The sequence below is a fragment of the Phyllostomus discolor genome, chromosome X (assembly GCF_004126475.2).
Source record: "Phyllostomus discolor isolate MPI-MPIP mPhyDis1 chromosome X, mPhyDis1.pri.v3, whole genome shotgun sequence".
NCBI classification, from domain to species: Eukaryota; Metazoa; Chordata; class Mammalia; order Chiroptera; family Phyllostomidae; genus Phyllostomus; species Phyllostomus discolor.
The window spans coordinates 1,074,970-1,099,926 of NC_050198.1; the positions used below are offsets into that span (position 1 = coordinate 1,074,970).

General features: G+C 38.4%; 1 protein-coding gene across 3 annotated transcripts in view; it reads right to left on the reverse strand.

Moving 5' to 3' along the window:
* ARHGAP6 (Rho GTPase activating protein 6) overlaps positions 1-24,957 on the reverse strand; it is a 465,834-nt gene that overhangs the window by 60,743 nt on the left and 380,134 nt on the right. For all 3 annotated transcript variants that reach the window (XM_036017105.1, XM_028523044.2, XM_036017106.1), the window contains exons 2-3: positions 24,108-24,267; positions 87-158 (exon numbers count right to left, since the gene is read on the reverse strand). In XM_036017105.1, coding sequence (XP_035872998.1) covers positions 87-158; positions 24,108-24,267 — 232 coding nt within the window. The remainder of the gene's footprint in view (positions 1-86; positions 159-24,107; positions 24,268-24,957) is intronic.

Here is a 24,957-nt window from a genome sequence, read left to right on the forward strand (position 1 = left end):
GAACCACATAAATCTTTGCAATTCAAAAACCCCACCAAATTCAACCATCATGTTCCATGGAAGATGTATTCACTTCTGTCCCTTACCTTTGTCTTTGTTTTTCTCCTTCCCCAGTGAATCCAGTTTCTTTCTCAAAGATTTCTTCCTCTTTTGTCCATCTATAAATATTAAAAGAATGAAAAGTTGTTAAAAACAAGCATACAAGTAATACATTTTTTAGACTACTGTACATTGAAAGTATTTTTATCTATTTATTTTTATTGTTGTTCAAGTACAGCTGTCTCCATTTTCACCCCATCACGCCCCACACTGCCCCAAGTAATATTTTACATTATCAAAAACTTTGTTAGAATAAATCTAACCAAGGAGGTAAAAGACCTGTATGCAGAAAACTACACAACACTGAAGAAAGAAATCAAGGAAGACAAAAACAAATGGAAACATATACCATGTTCATGGGTCAGAAGAATTAGCATCATCAAAATGTCCATACTACCCAAAGCAATTTACACATTCAATGCAATACCTATTAAAGTACCAATGGCATATTTCACAGACATAGAACAAACACTTCAAAAATTTATATGGAACCATAAATGACCTCAAATACCTGCTGCAATTTTTAGAAAGAAGAGCAAAGTAGGAGGGATCACAATACCTGATACCAAACTGTATTACAAGGCCACAGTAATCAGAACAGCCTGGTACTGGCATAAAAACAGGCACATGGACCAATGGAATGGAACAGAGAGCCCAGAAATAAACCCAAGTCTCTATGGTCAATTAATATTCGACAAAGGGGGCAGCAACATGGAATAAAAATAGCTTCTTCAACAAATGATGTTGGGAGAACTGGGCAGCTATGTGCAAAAAAATGAAACTCGAGCACCAACTTACACCATACACAAAAATAAACTCAAGGTGGACAAAAGATTTAAATATAAGCTGTGACACCACTAAAGTCCTAGAGGAGAACATAGGCAGGAAAATCTCAGATATTTCACACAGCAACATTTTTACTGATATGTCCCCTAGAGCAAGGGACATAAAAGAAAGAATAAACAAATGGGATCTCATCAAAATAAAAACCTTCTGTACAGCTAAAGAAAACAGTATTAAAATAAAAAGAGAACCAACCGTATGGGAAAACATATTTGCCAATGACACCTCAGACAAGGGTTTAATCTCCAAAATATATACAGAACTTACATGACTCCACCCTAAGAAGACAAGCAACCCAATTAAAAATTGGGCGAAAGACTTGAACAGATACTTCTCCAAGTAGGACATACAGAGGGTCCAGAGACACATGAAAAGATGTTCAGTATCACTAGCTATCAGAGAGATGCACATTAAAACCACAATGGGATATCATTTCACACCAGTCAGAATGGCCATCATAAACAAAGCAACAAACAACAAGTGTTGGAGAGGTTGTAGAGAAAAGTGCACTGTTGGTGGGATTGCAGACTGGTACAACCACTATGGAAAACAGTATGGAATTTTCTCAGAAAACTAAAAATGGATCGGCCTTTTGACCCAGCAATTCCACTGATAGGATTATATCCTAAGAACCCTGAAACACGAGTCCAAAAGAACCTATGCACCCCAACTGTCACAGCAGCACAATTTACAATAGCCAAGTGTTGGAAGCAGCCTAGGTGCCCATCGGTAAATGAATGGATCAAAAAACTATGGCACATTTACACAATTGAATTCTATGCAGCAGGAAGAAAGAAGGAGCTCCTACCCTTTGCGACCGCATGGACAGAACTGGAGAGCATTATGCTAAGTGAAATAAGCCAGGCAGTGAAAGACAGATACCATATGATCTCACCTTTAAGAGGAACCTAATCAACAAAACGAACAAGTGAGCAAAATATAACCAAAGACACCGAAATAGAGAACAGGCTAACCAGAGGAGAGAGGGGAGGGAATTTCAGGGGAAAAGGGAAAGGGTTTATAGGAACAAGTATAAAGGACACGTGGACAAAAACTAGAGGGGGTGGAAATGGTAGGGAGATGAGGAGGGTTGTGGGGGGGGCGGTTGGCTGGAATGGGAGTAAAAGGCAGAAAACTGTACTTGAAAAACAATTGAAAAAATAACCTTGTTAGAGCAAAAGTATGACTTTTCACTTACTTCACTCATAATCTGACATTTTAAACAGAGCAACCAATCTGAAAATACAAGAAAATCCCTGACTTGGATTACACACATCTCTAGAATATTTGTATATGTATATGTTCTTTTTTGTTTTAATCATGGAATGTACAGGAAACTTACCTCCTTGGGAAGTAATTTAGCTTTGATACTTTAGATATATTTGTTTTTACTATTAGATAATTCTCTTCCTATTTTTCATGTTTATGCAAACCAATGTAATCTTTAAAAATCTGTTATTGAATTTATTGGGTTGACATTGGTTAATAAACTTATCTATGTTTCAGGTGTACAGTTTTATAATACATTAACTGAACACTGTGCTGCATGTTTACTCTCAAAGTGTCCTTCCATCACATTTATCCCCCCTTACCTTATTCTACCTCCCCAACCCGTCCCTTTACTAATCACCATACTGATGTCTGTGCCTGTGAGTTGAATTATGCTAAGTGAATAAGCTAGTCAGAGAAAGACAAATACCATATAATTTCACTTATATGTGAAATCTAATGAACAAAATAAGCTAAAAAACAAAATGGAAATAGATTCACAGATATGGAGAACAAACTGACAACTGTGAGAGGGGAAGGGTGTTGGGAGGCTGGGTGAAAAGTGAAGGAACTAAGCAAGCAAACAAACAATGTTATCTTGAATCAAGTCTCCATGAAAGGAAAGTCAACAGTATATATGGCTTTGACATTCATAAGCTAGTAAAGTGTAGCAGAAGAAAGAAATGAATTTGGAGGTTATAGAACTCAGATCTAATTACTGCTATATCATTTACTAACTGCAACCTTGAGCAAGTCTCAGTGTCCTCATCTATAAAGTGGGAATTCCATAGTGTTGTGGGAATTAAATAAAATGATACAGACTTCAGGCCAACATGGAGGCATAGGTAGACACACTGTGCCTCCTCCTCGCACAACCAAAATACGGACAACAAAAATTTAGAAACAAAAAAACAACCAGTACTGACAGAAAATTGAACTGTGTGGAAGTCTGACAACCAAGGAGTTAAAATAGACACATTCATCTAGACAGGTAGGCAGGGCAGAGTCGGGTGGCAGGGCAGAGAGTGGCCTTGGCACAAAAAGCAGTGGCACCAGACACGCAAGATGGAAATGGGCGGACCCTGGGCACCCAGGTGGAAGCTGGAAGACCCCAGGTTGGAAGTGGCAATGGGCAGGCCCAGAAAGGCAACGATTGTGAAGCAAGGCACTGCGTGGAACCCAGGCTCCCAGCACTGGGAAATAGAGCCTTGGGGCACTGATTGAAAACACCTGTGGGGGTTGAGGCACAGGGAGAGACTCCCAGCCTCACAGGAGCGGTCCTTGGAAAGTCCCACGGGGTGCACAAGCCCATCCACATGGGAATTGGCACCAGAGGGGCCCAGTTTGCTCAGGGGAAGCAGCGGAAAGGACTGAGGTCCAACGGAGAACAGAGCAAGCGCCATTGTTCCCTCTTGGACTCCGCCCCCACATACAGTGTCACAACCCAGCAAATGGGGTGCCCGGCCCTGGTGAACACCTCAGGCTCTGTCCCTCATGCATAACAGGCATGACCAGACCAAAGGAAAAAAAAGATGGGTCAAGCAGAATTGAAAGCCCCACAAGCAGTACTTCTAAGCGACTGAGAGATAGCCAACCATTCAGATGCACAGTTCAAAACACTGGTGATCAGGATGCTCACAGAACTGGTTGATTTTGGTCACAAATTAGATGAACAAATGAAGGCTACAATAAGTGAAATGAAGAAAAATGCACAGGGAATCAATACTGATGGAATGAAAGCTGGGTCTCACATCAATGGAGTGGACTAGAAGGAAGAAAAAAACATACAACCAGAAAAGAATAAAGAAATAAGAATTCAAAACAATGAGGAGAGGCTTAGGAACTTCCAGGACATCTTTAAACGATCCAACATCTGAATTATAGGGGTACCAGAAAGAGAAGAGGAAGAGCAACAAATGGAAAAGTTATTTGAACAAATAATAAAGGAGAACTTGCCCATTCTGGCAAAAGAAATGGACTTCCAGGAAGTCCAGGAAGCTCAGAGAGTCCCAAAGAAGTTGGACCCAAGAAGGAACACACCAAGGCACGTCAGAATTACATTAGCCAAGGTAAAAATGAAGAAGAGAATCCTAGAAGCCGCAAGAGACAAGGAGACAGTAACCTACAAAGGAGTTCCCATCAGACTGTCAGCTGATTTCTCAGAAGAGACCCTGCAGGCAAGAAAGGGCCGGAAAGAAGTATTCCAAGTCATGAAAGGCAAGGACCTAATAGGCAAGGACCTACTGCTCTATCCAGCCAAGCTTCCATTTAGAATGGAAGAGCAGATAAAGTGTTTCTCAGATAAGGTCAAGTTCAAGGAGTTCATCATCACCAAGCCCTTAGTTTATGAAATGTTAAAGGGGCTTATCTAAGAAAAAGAAGATGAAAAACATGCATAGCAAAATGACAGCAAACTCACAATTATTAACAACCACACCTAAAACAGAAACAAAAAGAAACTAAGCAAACAACTAGAACAGGAACAGAACCACATAAATAGAGGTCACATGGAGGGTTAGCAACAGGGGAGTGGGAGGAGGAGAGAGGGGGAAAAGATACAGAGAATAAGTAGCATAGATGGTAGGTAGAAAATAGACAGGGGGGCAAGAATAGTATGGGAAATGTAGAAGCTAAAGAACTTATGATACATGGACATGAACTAAAGAGGGGAATGTGGGTGGGAGAGGGTGTGCAGGGTGGAGGGGAGTGAAGGGGGAAAATGGGACAACTGTAATAGTATAATCAATAAAATATATTAAAAAACATTCTACCCAATGCCATTCTATGTTGTTTAAATTTAGAAACATGTTATTTAGAAACATGTTATTTAGAAACATGTATTATGTTTGTACTAAGAAAAAAAGACATACAGAAAATTAAGATGAACAAAATGTGCCTTCAGTATGACATTTTATTATTTTACAATTCAGGAAGATGAGCGTTTTGGGAGGATGAAGAAAATGATAATGGAATAAACCTAGTGCCTTGCCTGCACGGTTGCTAATTGATCCCAGTGATGGAGGTCACTTTGGTTTGTTTGAATGTGGTTGGGAGAGGGTGTGCAGGGTAGAAGGGAATGAAGGGGGCAAAATGGGACAACTGTGATAGCATAATTAATAAAATATATTTATAAAAATAAATGAAACAATACATATAAAGTGCTTAATGGGGACCATGACACATAAATTCAGATGTATTTTTTTTGGAGAGGTTGTATAGTATTCCACAGTATAGCTATATACTGTAATTTCATTAACCATTCCCCCACTGATGGACATTAGGGTTGTTTTTAATTTTTCACTATAATAAGTAAGGCATATGTAGCATATTGTACTTGTAACAGATGCACTTAATATGTCTGTTTAACTCACCAAATAATAAAGATACCACTCATATCAGCAGGCAGCTGCAATTGAATTCCTGGGATGTCATCGTAAAATATTGGCAGTCATTGCAAGAATGCATTTTGGGATTATGCAGCTGTCAACTTAACATGTGGGAGATGAGAATCGGGAATCCACACTGTGATCAAATAGGAGAAACACAGCCCATGCCACGGGAAACTTATGTTTAAAAGGAGGATTAAAATTTTTTTTAATGGGATAAACTAAAAAGCGTAGTAAAGAAAGACACTCAACCCAATAAAATGTAAAAGCAAGACTGATATCAAGAAAAGACTAAATATGCATTCTTCAACAGAAATGAGCATTCCTGAGATCCTCATGGGGCTGCGGATGTTCCCAACTCCACCTCTCTGAATTTTTGGAGGCAAAAGATATAACAATATAATCAGCAGGCACATTCAATACCTCCTTCCTTTCAAAAAACAAAAACAAATATTTCAAACATGATCTCCACCCATCAAATGGAAATAGTTTATGAGTCTTCACTCTTGTAGTTGTGAGACTAGTATAGGGAAAATTATGTAAATTGGTTGCAACTGTGGCAAAGACTCATCAGTCTCTTTCATCATGTATATGTTCTTACCCTCCATGTCTAAAAGACAATCTAACTATGGGGACTATCATGACTTATTATATACATACAGATAATAAACATACTAACTGCACAAGATTCTAAACTGTTCTTCAAACAGGACTGACAGGTCTTCTACTTTGTTAACACTTTGTTTATCACTACCACCAAATGTATTTGACCATAACAAAAGTATATTTATTTAAAAAATACTATCATTCCTTCATTTTAATAGTTGACCTGGAAGAATAACTAAATGATACATGAAAGCATAAAAGATTTATTTTTCATAACCATTGGGCATATCCTACAATTCAAACAAACTGTGAAAGAACCAAAATATTCTCCAGTTCCATCCAAATTGTCACAAAAGGTAGGAGCCCCTTCTTTCTCTCTGCTGTGTAGTATTCCATTGTGTAAATGTACCACAGTTTTGATCCACTCATCTACTGATGGGCACCTAGGCTGCTTCCAGCACTTGGCTATTGTGAATAGCGTTGCTAGGAACCTAGGGGTGCACGGGTTCTTTTGGATTGGTGATTCGTGTGGGAGCAGGGGGTGGGGGGCCGAGGGGGAAAACTGGCACAACTGCAATAGAATAACAATAAATAATGATTTTTAAAAAGAACCAGAACAAATATAAAATAGGGGACATTTTCTTTTGACATAAAATGATTTATAAACTTCTTTGTTAGGGGGTATGTCATATATGCAGAATTGTATAAATACAAATGTACAGTTTAAATAATAATTAGGAAGCCAACTCCCACATAATGAACAGCCAAGTTCAGATGTAGACTATTGCTGATACCAAGAAGCCCTGTATGTGCCTCCCTGTCCCTCAACCCAGGTCATCACTGGTCTGATTTTTGCAATACTCAATTCTCTTTCTTTTCTTTTTCCTTTTCTTTTCTTTTCTTTTCTTTTCTTTTCTTTTCTTTTCTTTTCTTTTCTTTTCTTTTCTTTTCTTTTCCTTTCTTTTCTTTTCTTTTTTCTTTTCTTTTCCTTTCTTTTCTTTTCCTTTCTTTTTTCTTTTCTTTTCTTTTCTCTCTTTCTTTCTCTCTCCGTTTTACCATCAATGTATGCATTTACAAAAAGTATACTTTTTTTTCCTGCTTTTGAATTCACATATACAGAATCACATTGTGTAGGTATTCTTTCTTGCTTCATTTATTTCTTTCATCAACACTTCCTAAAATTCATCCTTTTGAGGCAGGTAGATGGAATTCACTCATTTTGTTTGCTATTCAGTATTTTCCTGTATGAATATACCACAGTTAATTTACCTGTTGAACGGTACATGGAAATGTGAGTTGTTTCTAGCTTGGGACTATTAGGAACAATGTCTTTGAAAAATTTTGTTCATATCTTCTTATGAATATGTACAAGAATCTCTCTAAGACAATGGTTCTTAAAATGTGGATCTAGGACCAAGAACATCAGGATTGTTTGGGATCTTGTTCAAGATGCAAATTCTATGGTTCCATCCCAGATCTACTGAATTCTGGGGTGGGGATCAGCAGTGTGTGTTTTACCAAGCCCTTCAGGGGATTCTGGTTCACACTAAAAGTCTGAGAACCACAGTTCTAGTGGATATGTGTAAAAGCTACATTGCCAGGTCAGTGTGTATGCAATCTTATAGGTTTGGGCAGATAACAGTGAAATCTTTTCAAAGTAGTTTTTGCTACTTTATATTCCTACCACCAAGAGAGCTTACATAGTCTCACAAGGATAATATGGATTTCAAACTCCAAAATTCCATATATTTTCTTAAAGCCTCCTTATAGGAAAAATGTGACCTTTGTCAATATTGGCCTATAATTTTTTAAAAAAGCTTAATTATTTACAACAATATTATCTTTCATTTAATAAGACAGAGGTGAATGTTACTAACAGGAATGCGATAGAATGATGGGTGACGTGCAATAATGTGAAATGATACATTACTTTATGCATTTCATCATTTAAAATCATCAGGAAAATGACCAGAGCTATGAAATGAAACTGCTACCTTCTTTTTGCCCTTGTGATCAATTAGCAGTCTGCTTTTTGAGTTTCCAGTTTTTGAACACTGTCGTTTATTCCCATAGATGATAGAAAAGCTGCCCTAGAGACTGACAGATTATGTGCAACCACACAGAACAGTTTATGTGCAACCAGTGCCTCGGATGGCAATAAGTGTAATAAGTGCCATTCCATATTTTATAGGAATTTAAGCTTCCTAATTATCAATACTACCCAGCAATGTTTTACAGTGCAAATGGTAACAAGCATATGCTTGCTAACTGCTTCCATGGTGTGCACTGTCTCACAGGCAGCAGTGAGCTGTAGAGAGAACTTGGGTCACAGGTCCTAATCAAAGGTTTCTGGGAACAAGAATTTGGGGATTGGATTTCATGTACCCTCCTTTCCAACACACAGACAGGACATGTCCCCCACACATGCAGGACAATGGCACATGGCAACATAGCAAGCCCTCCACATACTAGTGACCCCAAAGCAAAGGAATCATCAGTATAGAGTGTGGTTGATCTGAGTGTCCTTTTGGAGGTGACCAGTACCACACAGGGTCTTCAAGAGGGTTGAGAACAAGAAAACATGAGATTTCTCCTCTAGACTATGCTTTTCATGAACTCATTCATTCACTGTCAGTTGGAGTTCCATTTGAAGACTTGTTTCTCTAACTAGACTAGAAGCTCTCTGAGGGCACAACCATGTCTTCTAGGCTTTTGTCTCCCTCCAAGTCAATAGCACAGAGTGGGGCACACCACGAGGACTTGTTAGCTCCGCCCATGGTCAGAAGTAAGGTGGAGGTTTGGGGTTGGTTCTAAGAGAACCCAGGACCAATGAAGTACACAACTGCTAATTTTAAGGTGATCAGATTCAGAGAATATGGGTTATGAAACAGTATTTTCCATATTAAATTGATTCAATTGGTGATAGAAGAGTCAGGGTTACTTTGAGGGAATGGATAGTGCCTGAAAGGGGGCATAAAGGAGCCTTCTGGGTTTCTGGGAATGTTCTATATATTAATCTGATTGGTGGTTACATGATTTATACATATTAAGAATCTATTGAGTTGTACTTGTGTACATTGATATTTATGCACATTATTCTATATATATGTTATTCCTCAATTAAAATAATATCAAAAGACTATCATTTTAACAGAATGGCACAAACATTATAATTACATTAACTGAATAGGTCTGAAAACTCAGCAAGAAAGTCTTGCACAAGAAAGTTATTTTTTTCACAAAAGAGTTCTTGGATATTTAACTTTTCTAAATATCTAAATGCCTATGATCTCTTCAGACCACCATGACTTCTCTGTGACACAGGCATACAGTAGAAATGAACACCTCGTGTTTATTGAGCATGTACTATAAGCTAAGTGCTTAGTATCCGTGACCTTATTACATCCTCACAGGTATATGAAGCCCACACTATTATTTATTCCTGTTTTACAGATGAAGAAATTCAGTTTAGAAAAGGTTAAGTAACTTGCCCAAGGGCAGAAGTTGGGAAGCAGTAAATTCAGAACTTGTGCTCAGGACTATCCAACAAGAAAGCTGGTGCTCTTAACCTCTACTTGTGCCGTAGTGAGGAAAATGTGCCTATTTGAGGGATGTGACATTAAAGGCCAGATATATGGACTAACAAGGTAATACAGAGTTAGAAGGGAAAGAGAAACATACAACTTTAAGCTCTAATTCACCAAAATTGGCATGAGTCATTTTTGCATGTATATTACCTAATATACATCAATATGCAATCAACAGAGGTAGCTTTTTGGTTGACTCATTTCACAGTGGAGGGAACTGAAAATCAGAACTAAAGCAAATGGTCCGAAATGCAAAGGACTGGTAGGTGTTGGAATTGCAATTTAAAGTAAAATGCCAGCTCTTTCCCAAAAGCCCAGCTTTGTCTTGAGAGGGCTAGATAGGAGCAGAATCCAGATATCTGTGATAAGAAGCTCAGAATCCTTTCTGTAAGGTCACTTTATCTCTGCATCATGAGAGATGGCTCTGGAGTTATTTCAAAACAATGGATGTTCATCTGTGAGGGTCATTAGGATTTTGCCCTCCCAAAAGTATGAGTGATGAACATGAAGATGCTAAGGCTCATTCCTTACCAAGGCAGTCACAGGGAATGTATATAGTCAGCCTAAATTCACAGGTGCACCTGGATATGGAACAGGGCATCAACATTTAAGCTCTTCACTTGTAGAGCTCCATAAAGATTACATTACTGGAAAAAAACAAGAAGTCACCTGCCCTGAGATATGAAATAAAGGAAAACACTAAATGTCTTCTAGGGACAAAACCTTAATGTTTCTACAGACACAGGCCAAGAACTAGCCTAGTGGATGCAAAGTAACCATATTTATTCCCCCACTGTTTGGGTATTTACCCTTATAGTGATTTATAAAAACTTGAGCTCTAATGCAAAATCTTGGTAGGTTCATATACATATCTGGACTTCTACCCTCTTGAGGAATACGGAAAAGTTGGCAGGGGTGGTTCTCACATTCTTTACACTTGCCCCCTGGCCAGCAGAGACACCTGGGCTGTCTGGGCCACTGCACACCTGGCAAGCCTTGGAGTTTGCAACTCTGTCCCACCCGAAAAGGAAGTTTCTAGCTTATTGCAAATCTTCAAAAAATTCCTGTTGAGAAAAGTCTGAAGGAATGCTTTTTGGCACTACCTCCCCTGCTGTTCCCAACCACAGCTGTCTCATTATTTACTTGGACCAGAAAAATAGACTCTCAGAGAATGCAAACCAAAGGAATTCATCAGCAGTGAGGGGAGCTCAGTTTAAAAGTGAGGAAAATGGTACAAAAGAGACAACTGGGTGGTAGAATGGGAAGTAGCCCTTTAGAAGCTGCACATAATCTATGCCAGGGTTTCTTAGTCTTGGCACTAGTGATATTTGGAGCTGGCTAACGCTCGTTCTGAAGAACTGTACTGTGCATGGTAGGATACTTAGCAGTATCCCTGGCCTCAGTTTACAACACATCAGGGTACCCATCCACTGTCTGCTATGACAACCAATTATGTCTCTGGACATCACCCTATGTCCCACAGGGGTAAAACCACTCTGGTTTATAACCACTGTTCTACGTATAACTCTACCTAGAGAGCAGCCGTGTACTCAAACCATGGGACATACAAACTACAAGTTATTCACATTTCCCCACTTGTCACAATGGTCAATTTATATCTAATCTCAGTTTGTTTTAAACAGAACGATATAAAAATGTTTACAAATTATTGAGCCTTTATAGGCCAGGTTGAATTTTGGGCACAGTAACAATTTCCTTCAATTTATTAAGAAATGTAAGGCCCTGGCTGGCGTAGCTCAGTGGATTGAGCACGGGCTGCGAACCAAAGTGTCACAGATTCGATTCCCAGTGAGGGCACATGCCTGGGTTGCAGGCCACGTCCCCCAGCAACCGCACATGGATGTTTCTCTCTCTCTCTCTTTCTCCCTCCCTTCCCTCTCTAAAAATGAATAAATACAATCTTTAAAAAATTTGTAACATTATAAAAACAAAACAAAACAAAAAAGAAATGTAAGCATGTCTATGTACATCCTTCTACTAGATTCCTAAAGTTGGGGAAATAAAGCAAGTTCCTTGAGTAAATAGCCTTCTATTTCTTTGTATGAAGTGTTTTTTCTCCTTTAGGGGCCAGATCAGGTGTGGAATAGCATCTGATGGTGACCAGTTAATGAATGGATGTATGAATGGAGTTTCTTTAGCCCGCAGGGAAGGCTCAGGGGATACTGTAGGTTTTTACCTTTTTTTTTATTTCAGAGTGCTAAACAGGGCTGTGTGGTAGGAGACTGGAGTCTCCAGCCTGCAGTCACACAAGCGGGCACGAACACTGATTCTCCAACCCAAGTCAAGCCTTCAGATGACTCCAGTCCCAGCTGAGCTTGATAGCAACCTCATGAGCCAGAATGTGAACCAGAACAACAAGGCTAAGACATCCCCAGATATTCCCAACCTAAGATAGTCTCCAAAACTGTGTGGGATAAGAAATGTTTGTTATTCTCATAGAAAAGGAAAAAGAAAAGATGCCTAGCTAAATGCATGTGGTATACTGGATGGAATCCTGGAACAGATGATATTAGTGAGGACAGTGGTAAAATCTAAACAAGTCTGTAGTTTGGTTGACAGTAATGTATAAATATTGCTTTCTTAGTTGTGATAAATGTACCTAGGTTATATATGCTATTGTTAAGGGAAGCTGGGTGAATTGCATAAGGGAACTCCATATTATCTTTATAACTTTTCTATAAATCGAAATCATTCCCAAATAAAAGTTATTTTTTAAAAAGTCCTTTCTCCCAGCCACTGGATTTATTCAAGCAAAGGTTGAAAACATCCATCAAGCATGTGAGAAAGAGAAAGGTTTTACTGCTCACTGATGCACTTCTGAAACCTGCAGACTGGAGGGCTCAACTTTATGGCAAGAAGCTGACTCACAATGCAGAGTTTCTCACCTGGCTGAAACTATTGAAATAATCTTCCTGGTCACATCTCCCTGACCTGAAAGAAAACAAGTGTCTAGGTCAATATAAGACATCCACTATACCTGCCATTCTGGTGTAGTGTTTTCTGGAAAGGGGGTGGACACCTGAGAGACTTGAGCAGGTTTGTTTTTAGGGCCCTGGTAATGTCTTCACACAGGGCTGATTAATTTGTCTCAAGATGCCTCCTATTTCATAGGTTCTCTGAATCCCTTTTCTGCTTAAGCTATTCAGACTTGGTACTTGTCATCTGCATCTAAGAACATTGATTAGTACAGAAATCTGTTTATTATTTAAGTTCTCATGCCTATCTTGATAAAGCAAAATATAGTCTTTAAATTATATTTATGAATGCACATTAGGTGAGTTATACAATCTTTGGCTGTCTTACATAAGTGTTTACTAAAAATATATTTTATCCTTAACTAAAACTAAAATTCATCCTTTAACTTTCATCTACTTCCCTTTTGAGGGCTCTAAAGCCACAGACCTCCCAAAATTAAGGCAAGAAAAAAACCTACACCAGATATTTTATTTCCAGTTTAGAAAAGGAGGTTTGTCAAAGAAGTAATATTATTAATGGTTCTGGGCACTTGAGAGCTATTCATTGTGCCCATACTCCACCTCTAGTGTTTTCCAATGACTCGTCTCCTAAATGTATCAATACGTTTATTTGGCCCACTATGTTAACAATGGAAAACAGATAGAGACTGATGCGAGTTGGGCAACCAAATCCCAAGTCAAAATCATATCTCAGGAAAAGTCAGGCTGGTCATTAGAGCCGGTTACTGCCATCACCATCCTCAGTAGAATGAACTCAAAATTGCCCCTGTTAGTTTAAGTTGTCTGCTCCATATTCAGGAAAGGGAAGAGAGAGAAGCCATGGAAGAAAGAGGGAAGTAATTACCAGGAAGATGGCCACCTCTGCTTCTTGGCAGGAAGCATGGCAGTAAGCCCTGAATCGCGGAACCAATGGTACTAGTACAATACTCTGATGTAAGAGTTGAACTCAGCTTAACCCCAGAGATTTAGGAAAGGAGCCAAAGCAGGGATCTCTTCTCTATTCCAAAAGTGTCCAGGGATGTTGCACCACAAAACACGATCAATTTCCTTGTCTTGGGAATGCTATTCACTCTATAATAGTTACCTGTTTACATGGCATCTTCCTCTAAAAAATGGGCTCACTCCCATATATTGATCCACCCATTGTTCCATCTCTCCCTCCATCTAACATTGATTAAGTACACGTTGTGGTTGAGACAGAACTAGTTCTATGAACCCAGATGAATGGACACTATCTCTGCCTTTGAGAAACTCAGTTTTGTGCTAAAGACAGAGATGCATGAACACCTCATTAAATAAAAATTAAAAATGCTTCAGTAGAGACATTTACTAGGTGGTAGGTGAAAAGTGAGAAGGCTGTTCCCAACTCTGCTTGCAAAGACTAATGTTTGAGTTTAGTCTTAAACAATGAAGTGTTATCCTTCTTGGGACCTTTTAATTTTTTTTTAGTAGTCCCAGTAGTAACTTATTTATTTAACAGATTTCTAGATACATTTTGTCCATTAATTCTTGTTTAAAATAGTTTTATTGCTGTTCAATTACAGTTGTTCCCATTTTCCCTCATTATTCTCCCCTGCCCTACCCACCCCCACCTCCCACATTCAATTCCCCCCCTCCACGTTGTCTTTGTCCTTGGGTCCTTTATATATGTTCCTTAACTTGACCATTCCCCTTCTTTCCCCCATTATCCCCCACCTCCACTCCCTCTGGTACTGTTGGCTTGTTCTTGATTTCCCTGCTGGGAATATACCCTAAGAATCCTGAAACACCAATTCAAAAGAACCTATGCACCCCAATGCTTATAGCGGCACTATTTATAATAGCCACATGTGCTAAAGACAGAGAAACAGCCTAAGTGCCTATCAGTAAATGAATGGATCAAAAAACGGTGGTACATTTACACAATGGAATACTACACAGCAGAGTCAAAGAAGGTGCTCCTACCCTTCATGACAGCATGGGTGGAACTGGAGAATGTTATGCTAAGTGGAGTAAGCCAGGCAGTAAAAGACAAATACCATATGATCTGCCTATAAGTGGATCCTAATCACCAAAACAAACAAGCAAGCAAAACAGAACCAAAGACATGATAACAAATGACCTCTCTATTTTGTTAGGGGTTTTCCCCAATAAATCTCATGGTGACTACTTAGTGTAAAAAATCCTCTCTTATTCTAAGCCTCTGAATATTTTATTCCCAGTAATCCAACCCTTTAATAAGCAAGCATTTTATTGGAAAATATGAAAAAGGTGAGAAAATGATAAATTTGGGAGTGGATTGATAGTTCATTTAGTGAGAACTAGGGCTCAAGATTGTGACAAATAAGAATTCTGGAAGAAAACAACCTACATGAAAAAAGTGGCAAACAATGTATTCAATCCCAAACTGGCCCTATCATTCAGTCAATTTCATATGTGTGTGTGTATATATACACATATAATGTGTATATACACATTATATATATAATTTTAAAGAAATCTTACATGCTATGGACTGTTGGCTATTTAATCAAATCCATAGGTTGAAATTTTCACTTATATATCACCTTATCTTTAGCTGCTCTTTCATTAACCTTGATTGAAATAAAAGGCAGGTACAAATACGGTTATTGAGTCATTTCTCTTGGTGTAAATCCCAATGAATTAAATACAGTTTTTTTAAATCCTGCTAGCACCTTGTGGATTAGATTTTTTTTCAAAATGTGTTTCCAAAGTGTCTGTGTTTCTCAGGGTAGAAAATATTCGTGGTATTCTTAAGCAACACAGACATCTCTCAGAGCTGAGGCTCCCTAAAGTACTTGTGAAATGCACTAATCCCCACAGTTTACATGTTGAAGTGGTGGTGAAATTATCAAAGTTGTGGTCAGAAAGTAAGAACATTCTGTGAGTCTCTTACTGTTGCAAAGGGAGTCAAATCTTGGAGGTCACCATGTTTCCAGCTACATTAAACACTAAGAAGCCTTTTCTGTTTTGTGTAAATTATTTTGGCAAGGTAATTAGTTCTGAAATGTTTCTTCAAGAGAGAAACGTAGATTCTTGAATCTTAAATATTTTTCTATTACAGAAAATCATTGAGTTATTTCATTTGTTGAGCATGTCTCATTATTTTACCAAAATGTGAGGTAGGAAAGCTGATCACGTAGCTTGAATGCCATGGGTTTAAAAGCTCAACTATGGTTTTTCCACAACCACAGCTTGCTGTAATAACTGCTTATGATCAAATTATGCCCTAGAAGGATATTTTACTTGCTGTCATTTTTTCCACATTCAAGTGCTATGAGTTAAAAACAAACAAAAAAACTATAACTACAAGCTCATATTCTGGTGAGACAAACTTGCTGTTATCTTTTCCTAAGCAAGGAGTTAGTCTGTCTTTCCGGGCTCCTGAATTTGCATCTCTTATTGCACATTCCTTAAATTGAAAATGGTATTTTTTTACTTAGACCAGGTAGGCACTGTATTTGCAGAGACAAAAGTTTCCAAATATCAGAGCAAGTAAAATGGTTTTCGGCCACTCATTTTCTTAAGCTATATTTCTTTCCTGGGGTATGAAGGAAAGAGAGCAGGCAGGAGAACAAAAAGACAGAAATCACTTATCCCAAAGAAATACCTGGATTGTAAACTCAAGGAAATTCAATCCCCAGATTGTGGGAATTTCATTAGTCATTTTAAAGTCAAAGCTCATAGTTCAAGTTCAAAAGGTAAAATCAGACAAGGGTGTATACACATGGTGTGATTTTGGCCTAGGTAAGTGGCTAATGCTATCTACTTTCTTTTGACACATATTATTTTATACTGAAAAAGAAGGGGATCAACTATATTTAAATCATACACTCTAAGCCTTGGCGATTTTAGGTGTGGTAGGTAGAAGGAGGGGAAAACTGTGAATTGACCAAAGCAGGGCACAGTCTGAGGCTATTGTTAAGGGGAGACATAATAACAAATTATCTTGCTTTGAGGGGCAAAGTGACACGGTGATGGTGATCATGATAATATTAATGATAATGGTGATGGATACCTTCTATTATGAGTATATAAGATGTCGGGAGATGTTTTAAGCTCATCATGGTTATTACCTAATTTAAGCCTCACATCAACCCCGTGAGACCATCGATCAAATTCGGAAACTGGGCATGGGGCGAAGCAGTAGGGAAAGCATTGAGACTATTTCAAAATCATTATTGGGGATGCTGGGGAACGTGAGAGAAAGGTGGTTGATGCTCTTTAGAGAAATAGGGAAGAGTGAAGGAAGGAGCTTCATTTTAAATGAGAATATGGGTGTATATATACACAAATGCATGCACTTTCTCAATGATTTGCTTAGAATCAGTGGTTTATTGGGCCGTTCCAGATTCGATGACAAATGAAATATAGCTTCACCTGATGGGCAATCACGGTCCTCTAAGAAGATCACAGAAAAGGTAACTGTGGATTCATAGAAGATACAACTAGCTCTGTAGGTCACACAATAGAAATCCTTGTTGAGGGCCTCTAAGCCCAGTGGTCTAACATTTTTTGATTACCCTATTTGGTACTTATAGCGGAGTCAAGGATTTTACTTCAGATTTCAACTTCATTTTCATTTATACAAAAAAGCTTTAATAAACAGTTTTGGCACATCACCTCTTCAACTGAATATTGCCAGCAAGAATAACATACAAATAAGATAGTTATATTTTCTCTCTAGGGTCGTTATAAAAACACCCAAGCTCAATTCCCTTGCCTACCAGGTTGCCCTTATTTTTTTAAATCAACATTTAAATCACAAACCAAAGACAGCTGCAGTGTTAGCCTACCAAAATATCATTTTCTTGATTTCACCGAGTTGTTTACTTGGGTTTCACATTGCCCAAGGGACAATGGTGAGGGACCACTTTATAAGGAAGCCATATAATTGAGCAATTTTGAGGCGTCAGAGTACTTTTATTAGGCCGTTGTCCACATTTTCTTAAACCATCAGCTATGCCTCATTCCACAATACTGTTTTCAAAATACATAAACAAAGCCTTCCTCAACTGTGATATCAGAAATTAGCTGAAGTAAAAGTGAAAAAGAACACTCAACAAAACATAAATATGGTCAGGTCCTTTGCCCAGGGAGATAACAGGGGAAAGAAAGGAAAGGGGTGGCAAAGAGCATGTATAAAGGACCTGAGGAGAAAACCAAAAGAGAGTAGGATGGAGGGTGGGAGGGGGGGTGGGTGGTGCAGGCGAAAGTGGTGGTGGGAAAATGGACACAACCGTACTTGAACAACAATATAAATAAATAAATAAATAAATAAATATGCATTTCTTTCCTATGGAATCAATGGGCTTTAAATACTTAGTTTACAATCTAATGAGATTAAGCCACATTGCCTACACTAAAATGCTTTACTGATTGTGACAGAAATCAGCCACTTTCTTTCATTTTACTTTATAGTTCAGAGGTCAGAAAATTTTTCCTGTAAAGGAGACACCAAACATTTGAGATTTTGTGAAACATATGGGCTGTCATAACTCCTAAACTCTACCACTGTCACATGAAAGCAGCCACAGACAATGTGAAAATGAATAAGCATGGCTGTATTTCAATAAGACTTTATTTACAAAAACAGATGGTGAGCTGGATTTGACCAGCAGGCCAGTTTGCTAATCCTTGCCTTAGACCATTTGTATTTAAATGCTACCAAAATAATATTAATTGAGTTTAACATACTACCTGATATATAAATAGTACTCCGTTTATGTGTTTTGAATAAATGAAAAGTTCATGCAAGGCCATTAGGTGTTGCTTAATTTCTGAACCATGCTCTCCTCATTTGCTTCTTGGTTCCACTGTGAAGGATCAGGCCAGTTATAGGGTAGAAAGTCTGACCCAAAAGCGTATGCCAAAGGCAGCCTTTGACCATGTCAAGGCATTCCATACCTCCATGGGGCAATCTCACTCACAGGAAACACTCTATTGATAGATATAATCCCTCCCGCCGAAAGGCCTCCTGATTTATACCACTAAACATTTATCTAGGTTCTTTGCACCATCTTCTTTTTTTTTTCACCTTGGATTTCTTTTTTTTATTATTATTATTGTTCAAGTACTGTCAAGTACTGTTGTCTTCATTTTCCCCACACCACTACACCCTACCCCAGCCATTCCCACATCCCTCCCTCGATCCTACCCCCTTTGGCTTTGTCCATGAGTCCTTTATACATGTTCCTTGACAACCCTTCCCCCTTTTCCGCCACTATCCCCTCCCACCTCCTCTCTTGTTACTGTCAGTTTGTTCTTTTTTTATAAATTTTAATTGTTGTTCAAGTACAGTTTTCTATGTAAGTTTGTTCTTAATTTCAATGTTTCTGGTTATATTTTCCTTGCTTGTTTGTTTTGTTAAGTTCCACTTATAGGTGAGATCATATGTTATATCTATAGCATCTTCTAAAGACCCTTTTCAAAATAAGTTAAATTTAGTAGGGGTAATAAACCAAGCTCATCAGTCACCTTATAAGGTTTATGGAAAAGTTATTCAGTTTTAGTTTGTGTGTCTCATGGTTGAATGTATATAGAGAGGAGTGGGGAGCCACAATGTGTGAGAATCCTAGGTCCCTGAATCACTGCTTAGAGCAGAGTCCACTCTCCTGAACCCCATGGCCAACCTATACCAGATGGTGCCTGAGCACAAAAGAAACTTTTATAATGTTAAAGCACAGAGTGGTTACCCTACCTCAACTAATAGAAATATGTATCTGTGACGTACACTCTTAGTAGTAGAATTGTTAGGCTATTTAAAAATTACATGTTGCCAAGTTGCCTTGCAAGTTGCTACCACAGTTAGATTTCTACTAACAGTATACAGTGTCTGTTTTCCCATAAAGGACATTATCCAATGTTTGAAGCCATTCTAATATAAAAAAAAAATCCCCTTGGAGTTTAGCTTGCATTTCTTTAATGAATATGAAGGTAAGCATCTTTTCAAATATTTATAAATTATTTGTATTTCTTTTTCTGTGAGCTATTTGTAATTTGTCTATATTTTAATTATTTTTTTCTTAGATTAATTTGTAACAAAGCTTTCTATAGTAGAGAACTTAGCTTTTTGTTTGTTACATGTGCTATAAATTCCTATTTATTTAATTGCTGGCAACACAGATGCTTCTTTTTCTAATGTAGTGAAATGCATCACTCTCTTTATGTTTTCTGGGTAGTGACTTCTCCAATGTAAAAATATATAAATATCCAGCTATGGTTTGGTTTGGTCCATTTATAGTTTCATCTTTTTCATCTTCAATTCTTTGTTTCATATCAATTTATATAGATGTAAGGAGTAAGGTAAGAATCTAGCCTTTTCTCCTCAATGGTTGTCTCATTGTAGCAAGTACAATAATAATCCATTATTTCCCCCATGACAAGAAATGCGATATTTATCATGGCATAGTTCTCATATTTATTTCAGTTCGTTTCTGAACTCTGTTATCTCCATTGATGTGTCTACTGTGAAGTAGTACAATACTCTTTAATTGCTTTAGTTTTATGACATTTTAATAAATGGATAGATGATATCATTTTCATTAGACCTTTTTCATATTTTCCCTTTCTACTCTCACATAATTATTTGCCCAGATGATGTTTAGATCAATTTATTTATATTACAGAAACAAATTCTGTTGGTATGCTTTTTGGAATCACATTCAGTTTATAGATTATGAATGACATAATTGACATCTTCATTTTTATAGATTCTTCTTATTAGAAAATGTAAGTGTTTTACATTTATTCCTAACTTCTGTACTCTAGCCAATTCAGATTTCATGGTCTGGGATTGCAATCATTCCGCTGGACACTGTGTTAGTTTCCTGTCACTGCTGCAACAAATGACCACAAATTTAGTCACTTAAAGAACTCAAATTTATTATCTGACATTTCTGCAGGTTAGAAGTCTGAAATGAGTCTCACTGGGCTAAAATCAAGGTGTCATCAGGGGTGCAGTCCTTTCTAGAAGCTCCAGAGAGAATCTGTTCCCTTGCCCTTTCCAGCTTCTAGAGGTTACTTTCATTCCTTGGATTGTGGCTCCTTCATCCATCTTCAAAGCCAGCAACATAGCATCTAGTCATATCTCTGACTACAGCTGGGAAAGTTTCTCTTCCTTGAAGTACCCATGTCGTTAGTTTTGGCCCTCCCAGATAATCCAGGATAGTCTCACTATCTTAGGGACTTTCATGAATAACATCCGCAAAGTTCATTTTGGCATGTCAGGTAACACAGTCACAGGTTCCAGGGACAAGGGCATGGTCATGCTTGGGAGGCCATTATTATGGTTACCAGAAATATACTCTCCGCTGCCGTGTCCCTCTCTGCTACCACTGAACTCAACTAGAAAACCCTAACTCTAGTGAGAGGAGATTTGGATTCACCAGACATGGAGAATTTAAAGTGTAAAATAATGTATTTTGCTTTAGTAGGGTTGAGCTGCCAGGATGGTTATTTTGCAATTTAAATTCCTGGATACTAATATCAAATAAAACTTCTGGAATGCCCTGCCATCCTGCAACATTGCTGGTCTATCAGTTCCCCTTTCTTGCACCCATCTCCTTTTCCCTCAGACCTCCAGTCCCTCCAGTCCCTCCTCAATCCTAGCATATGAAATTGCTTCCTATTTCGTTAAGACTGGGGAGAGAGTCTGGAGTGAAATTACACATGCTCTTCCACCATCTTCTAATTTACTTGCATCTGGACCCATATAACCAATGTGCATCTATTACTCTAGTTCGAGAGGAAGTCAAAGTCTCTGTTTGCACTCTGGATCTCACCCCTTCAGTCCACTGCAGGAAATCACCTCAGTAATCCACCCCCCAATCTCCTATTCTTTCTCCTCTATGGTGAATCCAAGAAGCTGATGAATATGTTATAATATTATTCATCTAAGCCCTGCAGGCACCAGTCTCATGGAGGGAGAGGGTTCTCCAAACAGTTACCCATAAATAAATCCTTCTGATCATCCCTAAGTGACAAAGAACAGAAATGTGAGCTTGAGTATGCTTCTGTTTTTATTATACCCATTGTCTTATTAGGCTTGGTATCATTTATTTAGGTTCTAGGCCCACTGTATTTATTTTCCTGAGTGAATAATTCATACAGTGAGTCTGACCCTGCTTAGAACCTCCACTTGGGAGTTTGCATGGAACCAAGTGCATCCTCAGACCAAAGTGGCCATCATAGCACTCAACACTGGCTATGCATTTGAAGGATCTTGGTAAATATTTGATGTCTATATTCATCTGTTCAAAATAACAGCTGCAGAACTCTTGGGTGATGTCTGTTTGTTTCCATCCTGCCACACAATCTATTTTCTCTTCCATAAGTAAAAGAATATTTATAAAACATTAGCTCCCATTTTGATAGAATATATCAAATTCTTGTAGCATGAACATCTTTGAACATCTTAATAAAGTAAACCATTTCCTGAATGTGAAGTACATAGTCTTAGAAATAAGCAATGAAAACAGAACTCCCAGCAGACAACTTATATAAAGCTGTCTATTTGGTAAAGGTTATTTATATAGTGGAATCTTTAAAAGCAGGAACAAAGAGAAACATCAAATTAACTGGATTTAAAAACAAAGCTACAAATATTTGTTTTGTGATATCTTGTCTGATGTGCATGCAATCAAGGTTTCACATAATTCTTTAGAGTCATCATTCCCTCCACTATAAATTGGGTCTACCAACAACTTTTTCCTCCCTCCCTCCCTCCCTCCCTCCCTCCCTCCCTTCCTTCAGAACTCAAAGAACATCTGTGCTGGTGAAAGGGAGCTAGGACTCTCGGGCACCGCCTGGACCATGTTGTGAGTTAATGGAGAGGGGAAGGCAGCCCCTTGCTCTCATCTACCTCTTCCTTCTCCTGAACTCTCAAGACCTTGAGCAGAGTCCCAGATTCCAGCTTAAAGGATAGAAGTGGCCCAAAAGTCACCATCCAGTGAAAACTGAATGGTCAGTGTTTTTATGCTATTCTTTCAGGTCAATAAAACAGAGCTTCTTACTGCAGAGGCAAACTGCTCAAGCTCACACTTTGGGGGAAGTGAGGCAACAAGTCTTCAAATCCTGGTCTTAAGACTCCCAAGCCAGTGCCCTTTCCATGAGCCACAGATGAGCCAACAAATCACACCACCAGCATGGTTGTTGACAGACTGTGAGTTCATGTCCTTGTGTATAGCAAAGCTGCTCAACCACTGCACTTGGGACCTGACAATACTTATTGTGGGGGACTATCCTGAATACTGTAGGATATTTAACAGCATCCTGACTTCTACCCAGAAGTCAGTTGCATCCTTCCTTACGCTGCAACAACTAAAAGTGTTGCCAGACATCGCTAGATTTCATGTGGAGGTGGAGGGCAAAACCATCCCTGGTTGAGAACCACATATCTATGTATATGTGTGTATGTGATGTGATTATTTTACAAATAAATATTCATGACTCATCCCCTCATCCCCTAGTGAAAGAAAGCAACGTAGAATTTCTGCAGACACAGAAATCCTCCAAAGCAATCTTCTAGCTTTTGGATGCTTGTTATGCCTTTCCTGCTTTCCTTTAAATTTCAGCCACACTAGCCAATGTTGCTTGTTATGACGGGTTTACTCTATTTGTATAACCTCATAGCTTTTTACTCTATCTCTGATTACCTTTCCACTACACACTAATACAAAATGTAAAGTACCCTCATAGAAGATAGTAGACGTTCAGAAGCAGACTTTTTACAGATTAAAGGATTTTAAATACATGCTTTTCATCTTTACCAGAATCAGAATCTGTATTTGTAAAAACATTAGACAACCAGGCCTGACTTGTCTCCAGGGTCACATTGGTGAACACAGATGTGTCAGGTGAAGGACTAGATAAAAATGAGTTAACATTGGTATGATCCCTGATTCACGATTTGCATAAGGTCAAATGACAAGCTTAATAGATTGTTAAAACATTTTTTTTTCAACTGGTTATTTTGAAATCATGTTGAGATAGACAGGGTTTTTCTTCTAACCCTTTAAGCTGACCTTTCTGAAACTTCTAATTGGTTGTTGTGAAGCCATGTAGACTGTTGAGATACACACAGCTTTCCTTTTTAATGCCCCAAGTTGACCTTCCCTTTAAGTCAACATATTAGTTGCCATGTAAATTACCCCTTTCAAACATGGCTTTCAAAATGGACACTAACGCCACCCAGGGATTAAGAAGCTATAGTTTCCTTCCAGTTGCACAGTGGGTATGAGATGACTTTGTAGCTTACGGCTCTGAGAGGGCAGACATCTGATTTGCAGTGCTCCCTGATGGAATGACAGACAGGGCCTTACCTTTGGGGATGGTGATCTGACAGCTCAGGTCACAGTCCTGCTGCAACTGATAAAAAGCCACTTCCTGCAACCGGGCCCGCTCCAGCTCTGAGAGACTCTGGATGGGGACTGACCTTAGACGCACACTACGGCCCGACATGCTGTTCCAGGTGAAATCACCCTGCAGACCAAGGGGAAAAACAGCAAGAGTTACATAGTTCATGAATACCTCACAAATCTCATCCTCTTTCTTAGAGTAATAAAGTTAAGCAAATGTCATCTTTTTGTTCCAAAATTGGCTCTCAATCCCTAATATCAAGTCTACTTCTAGTTAACCAGAGATTTTCTCAGTCAGTTGCAAACATTACAATCTGGAGAGCCTGCTGAGTCACCTGATCCCATATAATGATGCATCCTAGGCCAAAGAAAACTATGTGGAAAGGTGCTTCGAGGGTCCTACATCCTGTCTTTTATGGAAACTTTTTGGTTTTGTACTCAATAACAGGGAAAAATGTTGCTAACTGGCCATGATGCACATTAGATATAGCAGGGTGAATGTATACTGATAGGCTACAATGTACCAGTGACTGCACCAAGGGATTTTTAGTTATACCCTCCAACAACCTATGAGGGGGTTACCACTTTTGACCCTCTCTAATATAATATTTAGTAATATAATAACATAATATAATAATATAATCTAGTACATTTATAATATAAAATATATATTTATGATATATTATAAAATATGTATACAGATGCTCAACTAACAATGGGATTACATCTCAATAAACTCGTTGTAAGTTGAAAATATCATAAATTAAAAATGCATTTAATACACCTAACATACTGAAAATCATAGCTTTGCCTA